The sequence below is a fragment of the Glycine max genome, chromosome 20 (assembly GCF_000004515.6).
Source record: "Glycine max cultivar Williams 82 chromosome 20, Glycine_max_v4.0, whole genome shotgun sequence".
NCBI classification, from domain to species: Eukaryota; Viridiplantae; Streptophyta; class Magnoliopsida; order Fabales; family Fabaceae; genus Glycine; species Glycine max.
The window spans coordinates 26,970,327-26,980,815 of record NC_038256.2 but is presented as its reverse complement, the minus strand read 5'-3'; the positions used below and the strand labels follow the sequence as shown (position 1 = coordinate 26,980,815).

The window sequence follows — 10,489 nt, the reverse complement described above, 5'->3', positions numbered from 1 at the left end:
TAATTTATCGTAAAATAATTTGTAATAAAAAATAGTTGATAATTTATAACTAATTATTATATATATATATATATATATATATATATATATATATATATATATATATATATATATATATATTAGTAAGAACTAAAATATAATTAAAATACAATTGATAATTAAAAAAATTAAAATATAAACTAAAAGAAAAAAAATCAATTTTAAATTGCAGTGATTAAACAAGAATTAAAATATAAAAAAAAATCAATTTCAAACTAAAAAAAATCCAAATTGTAAAATTATAGAGAAAAAATTAATTTAATGCTACCAAAGTCAAACGGTGTCCCTTTTCCCTTCCTCCTCTCTCAAATTCCCCTTTCCCCTTCCTTCCATCCACTGTTTTCACTTCAAGAAATTGTCACAAAAATGTCTCCAATGATTCTCCCAGAGGAACTCCTTGTGGAAATCTTGTCATGGGTTCCGGTGAAGGATCTCCTGCGGTTCAGGTGCGTCGCCAAGTGGCTGCGAGCCCTCATCTCCGATCCTACATTCGTCAAACTGCATCTTCTCCACATGTCCTCCAGAAACGCACACATCCTACTAACGTTTTACGACAAACACTACCCTGGAGACAAGTATTCCGCACCCCGCAGGTACTGCGCCCCCTGCTCTGTGCACGCTTTACTCCACAACCCATCTTCCACCATCGAGGGTTTCCGCCCCTTCGACATAAACGTTTACAGAGTCTTGGGTGTCTGCAACGGCTTGGTTTGCTTGCTCGTTTCGTACCGCTATAGTCATAGTGACTTTGATGAATTCTGGGTCCGGTTTTGGAACCCCGCAACGAGGGTCATATCCGACGATTCGCCGCGCGTATATCTCCATAATGATCGCCCCAGGCGATACAAGCGATACATGTTTGGGTTTGGGTATGATGAGTGGAGTGACACATACCAAGCAGTTGTTTTGGATAATAATAAACCACAGAATTTGGAGGTTAGAGTTCACTGCATGGGTCACACTGGTTGGAAGAGCACTTTAACAACAACTTGTCCTGCTTTTCCCATTCTGAGTCAAGATGGAGCGTCTGTGAGGGGCACGGTTAACTGGTTGGCACTTCCCAATTCGAGTTCTGATTACCAATGGGAAACTGTTACTATCGATGACTTAGTCATTTTTTCGTATGATCTGAAGAATGAGTCATACAGATACTTGTTGATGCCTGATGGCCTTTTAGAAGTCCCTCATTCTCCGCCTGAACTTGTGGTCTTGAAGGGTTGCCTCTGTCTTTCTCATCGTCACGGGGGAAATCATTTTGGTTTTTGGCTAATGAAGGAGTTTGGAGTTGAAAAATCTTGGACTCGCTTCCTAAATATAAGTTACGACCAACTTCATATTCATGGCGGCTTTCTGGATCATCCGGTGATCTTGTGCATGTCTGAAGATGATGGTGTCGTGCTCCTGGAGAATGGAGGACACGGAAAATTTATTCTGTATAACAAGAGAGACAATACAATAGAATGTTATGGAGAATTGGACAAAGGCAGATTTCAGTTTTTGTCTTATGATTATGCTCAAAGCTTTGTTATGCCATATTGAAACTAAGCTTCCCTGCATCTGCTTATTATTTGAGTTTATGTTGAATTATGTAAGTGGTTTCTGAACCTTGCCATTTGATGTGTGGACAGGACAGAGAGTTTGAATAGTTTTGGTGGTTCCTTAGTTTGATTACTTTGTTGGATGATTCTATTGCCTATTGCTAATTGTGTGTCTGCTTTGGTTTGGCTGCATTTTCTTTTCTTGGTTGATACCTTATTCACATAATTGTTTTGATCTTTTCTGTTTTATGCTTCCAAGGTTGCATACCACTATACTAGGTTCTTGTTTTTCATGTTGAGGTTGAAGCATGTGTTTACATAAGTCTTCTTCTGTTTTGTAGACATTGAATTAAGTAAATATATTGTTCAGCTAATCATTGAGAAGCATGCAAATGTTGCAAATTAAGTTTAACTCATTTTCTCCCTTGGTCATAGTTTAATAGCTTTAATTAGATAAGTTTTAACAAATTTCAAGAAATACTAGTAGATGCAGATTTATTTAAGTTACAAATCGACAAACATATTGGAATGTTCTTTGGAAGTTAAAAATGTTCGATACCATAAATAATGGACATTTTTTAGTTTTTAGTTCTAGTGGTACATAATTATGATGATTTTTGTGCAAGAACTTCATACAGATTTCAGAATGAATTAGAATTGGATGAGTGTTTTCTATTTTTATACCTCATAAGTCATAATTGTATTACTATAGAATCTCGCTTTTTATAACAGCTCTTGCATTACAACCTTGTATGATTGGCATCAAGGTTGAAGCTAATTAATTTCCTTTTGTTTTATAGAGGGACACGGTTCCACCTTTGAGTATGATGTATTTCTTTTCCCTTAGTGTTTCTGTTTGTTTTACTATGTTGCAGTTTTTGCCAGTCGCGGTTCCCCATTCTCACATTGTGAATTTGTATACTTATAATAGAATCTTATTTTTTTTAAAATAAAATATTTTCTACGAATTATTTCGTGCTCCGAAATTAAGAACTTTGGAAAGGTATATCAGCTGTGTAGATATTGGATCTTTCCAATGTATGAGCTACTTAATTGTTTTCTTGAATTGTGCTAGGGTTTGTTTTGGCAGGAACAACAAGGTTCTTTTTAAATTATAGATCTGCAACCCCAGCTTCAAGTGCATCATTGATTTTCATGGTATGCAGAGGGATGGAAAGAAGAAAGATGGAGAATTCAGATCACTTATTTTTTCTTTCGCAAAATCTTATCAGCTTTGGTCTTTCTATTTATGCTTGGCATGGTGTTTCTTTTGCTCTACCACATGATGGTGTTTCATACTCATGTAACTATTGGGGGTCAGTTGTGCTTTAGATGGATATGTATTCAGGTAGCAGGGGTTTAGTTGCTATTGGTATGGGTGCTTTTTGGTTTCTATCTAACTCTTTTCGGGACTGACTTGGGCACATCTTGTGTGGTTCAACTCAAGTCTATAAATGTTAATTTTAGCTTATAAAAAAAAAAAGTTACTTTAGCAACGGTTATTCTCTTCATTTCAAAGTACCTTCGGTCAAAGGCATTTTTAGCCCTCTTTATATGTAATTAGGAGCACTTTTGCAGCACCGTTTGAGTCTGTTAGGATTATTATTATAGCTGCATCATGATAATACTTATAGTATATTTATGATATATGGTTGAATGGATTTTGTTGTATCTGCCCTTGTCTTTGGGTTTATTTGTTCAAAAGTGCCACAGTTTTACTCATCTCGGACAAGACTGGAAGTAGAGAACTTCATTGGTTTATGCTAAATCATGTAATCAGCTATTGACTGTATTGTTGGATGATTAACTATTGACTCTGGCAAATGATTGGAACCAAACTGTGGATTGAAATCGATTATGTCCATAATAATAACTGAAATGATTAGAAGTAGAGAACTTCATTGGTTTGATTTTATTACAAGCTAGAAGATAATTTTTGAAGATGAAATCGATTATGTCCATAATAATAACTGAAGCAATTCTAGTTTACAAGTTTAGATAAATGGGCTTGTACTCAATTGATCAATGTTATTGCCCCATATATTCAAACACGTTATATTCCTAATTCTTAGTAGTGTGCATAATTTGGTGATTTTCTGAAACTCTAAAGATTTGAAACCATTTATGTATAACTGAATTATAACATATCAACTACCACCATGCCACCATCAACACCGTCTCTCAACTTGATCCTCTTGTTACCGAGTTTTAATTTCTATTTATCCCTTTCCCAACCAATCTTTAGCTCTTTCCCTAGTGTGGCTGCTTCTTTTGGCTTGTACTGGCACTTCAAGTTTGTTTACTGCATTTTTAATTTCTATCTTATTTCCAGCCAAGTTTGTTTAAGTTGGGGTAGTAAAATTCAAAGTTAAAATAGAAACAAAAAAACAATGAAAGAATAATTGAAAAAAAACATTGAATACAAAATGATTTGATTGAGCATGTGTCTGACAATCTGTTTAAGAAAAATGAAAAATGTAAATGTTTGAATATAAGTAGTGTAGTTATATATGATCAATGTGTGATGGCCTTGGGATTCGTCTTTCCAGACAAATCAATATTTCTCTTCTAGGCAATCACTCTTGGGATATTATGCAGAGAAGGAGAAACTTAGTGTCCAAATGTTTTCAGCAAAGATAAGTCCATTCCTTCAACCTACTTTTGTCAAGGCAGCTTCTTATATATAGAATTGATAGAGGCAGCATTTCCCTCTGGTACGATACATGGCTCTGGAAGAAGATTTTCTTTGTTTTATTTAGAAAATGTCCTGGTTGACATCAGCCTTATAGTAATGGGAGTAAAAAGAGGGAGTTACAGCGCACCAAAAAAGATTGGCGGTTAAAAATTGCATAATTAACTAAAAGATCTGCACAAAAGTTTCCTCCTCTAAATAGGTGCGAAACTTTGAAGGGGAGAGAGTTAAACTTAGCTACACAATTTAACCATCTATTTCTTAACCACCAAGGAACCATGATGGGGAAAGAGAATGCTTGAACCACCAACAAGGAGTCGCATTCTAACCAGAGGGGAAGCCATCCACGAGCCAAAGCTGTTTTCAAAATATTTTTACAACAAAACTTATTTAAACCTATGATTTGAAGAAACCGATTTCTAAAGTACTTTTTTTACATAGTTTAAATTTTTTTTTCTAAATAGAGTTTTATTTTAATTTTTTGTTATTTCTTTTAATTTTTTTGTTTTTTATTTTTTTTCTATTTTTTCCTTACAGATTTTTTGAAACAATTTAACCGGTTTTTCTTCTTTATTTTTTATTTTACTAATTTATATATATTACTTTTTATATAAAAAATATAATTTGTCTAGAATAGTATTTAAAAAAATAATTAATCCTTAAATGAAACACTATGTAGCTAAAAAAAAATGTTGTATGGACTATCATATGATTTATATTATATTTAAATTTAGTTAAATATTTTCCTTGTTATGATTTATAACTATGATATGAAAAACTTGATGCAATCCTCCCTATGAAGGGACCAATTACTAGAGCCATGAGCAAGAGGCTCCAAGAGAATTGGATTAGAGTTGCTGAAAAAGGTCCTAGGGTTCTCATGAACCTCAGGATAGATTTCTGAGCCTATGGGCCAAAGTTGGGTTCGCTTATCTTTGTACATATTAGATTAGGATTTCATTATTTTTGGGCCTTGTGTTAAGGGCTCCATAATGTAGGTAGGGTATCCTAGATAGGAATTTTCAGCCCTTGTATTTTAAGACTCTCGTAATTGTAATATCTTGTGGTCCAATTCAAAAAATCACAGTTGTAGAATAACAATTGGAAATTCATCCAAAAAAAAAAAAGAATAACAATTGGAATCATTATGCCTCATTACTCTTTATTGAGCTTCATGTTGGCTTCTCCCTTGTGTGAACAGAAGATTTCAAAATGGGTATATGCTACAGGAAGTAGCACAGGGCCAGAGAATTGGTGGTGTATCAACCCATAATGGACAACATGTGGGGATGGAAAAACTACAATTTCCCATTGATTTGCTTGACCAAAGGGTTCAATAGCTTCCTCAATTGGGTAAACTTAAGATAGTTTACGAATCAGCTCCTGCTTCCTCAACTTTGTGCTTAATGTTTTGACAGTTGGAATGGAAAGGAGATGCAGGCCAGCTTAACATAAATGAAACTTACTACAATCTAACTCAATGTCATTGGCATACACCTTCAGAGCACACGTTGAATGGAACAAAGTGAGTTTGGCATTTTTCATTTAGCTTCTTTAACTGCTTGATGCAATGCTAAGGAAACTCTTTAGGCTTGGCTTTGCATGGTTCTCCATATAAATATACATGTCTTCTATTTGTTATTTAGGTTTGCCTTGGAACTGCATGAAGTCCATACAACCTCTAAAGGAGAGTTTGTTGTTATTGGAATATTGTATAAAATTGGTCTTCCAGATCGCTTTCTTTCAAAGGTTTGCTCTTGACATCTGTGTACACTTCTGAGAATTTATTTATAAACGGCTTGTATAGTGTATAGATTACTACATGTTTCTATATTTAGTTTAGATAAATGTTTTCAAATATGTAAATTGAAGTACATGTAGTTATCTTCTCTTCCTTATAAATTGTATGATAACTTTGCCCCTTTTGTGATTCTGTAAATTCGAAATTTTAGAAGAAGCAGTATATAGATAAAAAGGAAAAAAAAAGGCTCCTGAATTTTATTCAATGTGATACTATACTGTGTGTAAACTTGAGAAAAAAAATAGTGCTAGGAAGTATTGTCTATCATAGTATTGGATTTTTGGTGGAGAATGACCACAAAAATGTAGTTGACTGAAATATCAGTTTTTTGGGGGGAGGGTGGAGATGCATACTGCCCTATATTCATCTAACTATACTTTGAACTTCAAGTTGCTAGTGTTGTCTTTGTATATCACTGCTACATTTGTATTGTGTTGGACATTTGTTCCTCGCTTTCTTAAACTGATGATGTGGCTGCCATCTGATGTTCGCCTAAAATATTTTTAATTTGCTACCATTTTCATACCACTTTTAGTAGCTCATGAATTAATTTGTCTTGCTTTCTGTGCTTCGGACAAATGAACTTTACTAGCTACTTGCTATTGGTTTATGCTTGTTATCAGCATGGGTAACAAAAACAAATGGTGAATGTTGTTATGACTCCTTATCATTTTGTACCTTCTTTTATCCATAAAGTTGATAATATTGTCTACTACACTACAATGTCATATGCATTTTATTTTGTGGAGTACTTGTATCATTTAAAAACATGTTTTATGTGTATGGATTGGGGGGTGGGGGTCCATGCTGCCTTTTTACAAAAGGGATTATTTACACCCAATATAGTCTTGTGTATTAGCACTCTTATTATATGCAATCTATTAGAGTTAAAAATTAGCAATGATGGTGTGCATTTTGCTAACTGTTGGATTTCCCCTACAGTTACTTTTTGGTCCAATTTTTCCTTTATACAAATATGTTCAAGGGAAATCCGATTTGCCGAAAAGCGCACCCGATCGTCAAGTATTTAAAATTAAAATAGATGAATCCGAGTATCAAACTCAGAGAACTAGCATTAGACAGGGTTACATTCAGAAATAAGGCATTGTTGAAAGAAACTTTGATAATTGATGGTTTAGAACAGAATTAAACTAAGTCTATGCTAAAATAGTTAAAATGCAAGTAAGGAAGATTGACAACAGTAGGTGAAAATGTTGGGTCTTTCTAACAAACAAGCTGATGCATATAAGGATATGTCTCTAATCAATCATGCTTTTTTGTTCTATGTTGTAGCCTAAAGTACTAAACCTCGATCCCTCTTTAGGTTAGCTTCACTCAAGCTTCGTCCTCAGATCCCTCTTGTTGGACTAGGCTTAACTTAAGTAGCCCTTATAAGTTTAGACTAATTTAAACTAAGCTTTGTCCGCAGATCCCTCATTTAAGACTAGGCTCAGCTTAAACATCTTACGTAAGTTTAGACTAATTTAACCTAAGCTTCGTCCGCAGATCCCTCATTTAAGACTAGGCTTAGATTAAACAGCATTATCATCATAGTATATTAAGAAAACTAAAACTTAATCCGTAGATCCCTCATTTAAGACTAAGTTCCAATCCTGCTTCTATCAAGTTCTAAGGAAATAGTACATTTCCCAATGCTAAAGTCACCTAACTAAACATACAAATGGGTGATCAGACCAAGAGCATGTAGAAATTAAGCATTGAAAGAAGCATTGAACACAGAAAACACAATCAAATAAATATTAAAGTAATTACATCAGTTGTTCCTTAGAAATTCCCAACAAGAGTGTTTAGCCAGCCATACAGAAAAACCCTAACACAATTAAGATTAAGAGTAGAGAATAATTATTCCTTACACAAGAAGGGGGATCCCTCCTCCTCTTCTTAGCATCTCACAATCACTTTACAACTCACTAATCTCTTTATAATTACAAAACCTAGGTATCTCTGCAAAAGTTGTTATTCTTGCTACCTCCAGAGCTCTTTTCTCGAAATAGGAACTGTGGTGTGCTCTGGAATTCTCAAAAGTTGTGTTTGTACACCTTTTTACCCTAATTCTGCACAAGACAAGCTTTAAATAGGCTCTAAACCCGCGACGTTGCACTTAGCGCCACCCTTGCGCTTAGCACGAGTAAGTGGATTTGAACTTAGCGCCAATCATGCGCTAAGCCTGGCTGAAGACAACCGCTGCACTTAGCGCACTGATCTCGCGCTTAGCGCGCGGCCTTGATATTGGTGCTATGCCAGATTCTCTGTCGCACTAAGCGCACTGAAGCTACAATTAGCATGGACTACGCACTTAGCCTAAAAATGGTGAGCTGAGCGCAACTACCACTTATAGCACTTCAAGATTTAACCTCATTTAACCTGAAATTGAACAGATTTCATCATTAATTCCAATGGAAAGTATTCTAGAGATAACTTTAACAGTAAAACAAGATTTATTTACAAATTACTACAAAATAACCATAAATTGTAGAACTATACAAGTTTTGGAAAATGTTTTCTATACAAAAGTTAGTCGTATAAGACGACTAACACTAACTTTTTATAATATCTTTCCAGTGCAGCGATAAGCTTGGCCTTAGTTGGGTTCATTTATGATTGGTGTTATGATTTCCACAATAGACTTTGCTCTACATAATTTGGACCATGTATCATTCATAATGGATAACTTTTGACATGTGTATACACTTATTTTTCTTTGTATACGTGTAGTAAATTATGAACTATATGAACTATGTTTCAGTTGTCAGAACATTAAACAAATACGTTCTCTTAAAATTTTAATTTGTTGTAGGAGGAACCAATTCGTTGTAGGTGGAACCAATTCGTAACCTATTTGCAGCTCTCTTTCTCTCAAGTATTGGAATGATCATACATGTTTACTTCCTTGTATATTGGTTGTACCTCTCCTATTAAATGTGTGGCCATACAAGAAAACATAGGATACAAAATGATTGTATAAGACAAGATATTAGTCACAATATTATCTATTAGTCTATATAGTTCATTATAAGGAATATCAATGTATAAATGTATACCATTGATAAAAAAAAATCAATCAAAACGTCATGAATAAGTGCACTGAAGATGACATAGCTGCAGTGAAAATCATATAGTTCAATGCTACCATTGAAGCAACACATTCAAAGATGGTTATTAGAAAATAACCATCATTGAATGGTACCATTACTACAATGGTGTTTACTTAAAAACCATCTTTGAATGAGACTATTCTAAGACAGTTTTTACGTTAACACTGTCTTTGAATAAGACCATTCAACGACGGTGTTTATGATAAACCCAACTTTGAGTGTTGACCCTTCTAAGATGGTTTTTTCATAAACACTATTGTATAATGTAACTATTGGATTAAGTGGTCTCGGGATAATTAAGAAGGGGGGGGGGGTTGAATTAATTATTAATGAACCTTTACTAATTGAAAATCTATCCTTCTTAATGTTACTAGATTCAATTAGGCTTTTACTATAATGTTAAGAAAGTAAAGAATAGAAATAGAAACTTAACCAAAAGTAAAAGCGATAATTAAAGTGCACAGCGGAAATTAAAAGTGTAGGGAAGAAGAAGACAAACACAAGAGTTTTATACTAGTTTGGCAACAACCTGTGCCTACATCCAGTCCCCAAGCGACCTGCGGTCCTTAAGATTTCTTTTCAACCTTGTAAAATCCCTTACAAGCAAAGATCCACAAGGGATGTACCCTCCCTTGTTCTCTTTGAACAACCAAGTGGATGTACCCTCCACTTGAACTGATCCATAAGAGGTGTACCCTCTCTTGTTCTCAGTTACAACAACCCAAGTAGATGTACCCTCTACTTGTACCACAAAGGATGTACCCTACACTTGAACTGATCCATAAGAGATGTACCCTCTCTTGTTCTTAGTTACAACAACCCAAGTAGATGTACCCTCTACTTGTACCACAAAGGATGTACCCTCCAATGTGTTAAGAGAAAGTTCTCAGGCGGTTAGTCCTTCGAAACTTTGTGAAGGGGAAACAAAAGATATCTCAGGCAGTTAGTCCTTTGAAATCTTTTGTTTAAGGGAAAGGGAAGAATCAAAAGAATTCTCAGACTGTGTCGTTTTGAATTCTTTGAAAAGGGAGAAGGGAGACACAAAAGAATTCAAGCGGTTAGTCCTTTGTTCTTTTGGAAAAGGGAGAAGAGAGGCACAAAAAGAATTCAGGCGGTTAGTCCTTGGCGAATTCTTTTTGGCAAAGGGAGAAGGGAATGAAAAAGATGAATAGCACACTTTTGTTTTCTGTGAAAGAACAAGGTTTAGAAACCAGAAAACTTTGAAAGCTTTTGGCAAAGGAAGAAGAAGAAGTAGAAGTTCAAAAGTTAATTGGAAAAGTTTTTGAAAAGCAAGTCAAGGTCT

At 34.7% G+C, this 10,489-nt stretch overlaps 1 protein-coding gene across 2 annotated transcripts; it reads left to right on the top strand.

Annotated features, from left to right (window-relative positions):
- The first annotated feature begins 302 nt into the window (after positions 1-302).
- On the top strand, positions 303-3,069 carry LOC102669331 (F-box/kelch-repeat protein At3g23880). Of its 2 annotated transcripts, none has more exons than XM_006605659.4 (2): positions 303-1,627; positions 2,668-3,069. In XM_006605659.4, the coding sequence occupies exon 1, from the start codon at positions 406-408 to the stop codon at positions 1,576-1,578; it is 1,173 nt and encodes a 390-aa protein (XP_006605722.1). In that variant the 5' UTR covers positions 303-405; the 3' UTR covers positions 1,579-1,627; positions 2,668-3,069. The 2 variants fall into 2 exon arrangements, with proteins under 2 accessions (XP_006605722.1, XP_006605721.1); XM_006605658.4 differs by having other exon boundaries at positions 2,653-3,069.
- Positions 3,070-10,489: the final 7,420 nt, after the last annotated feature.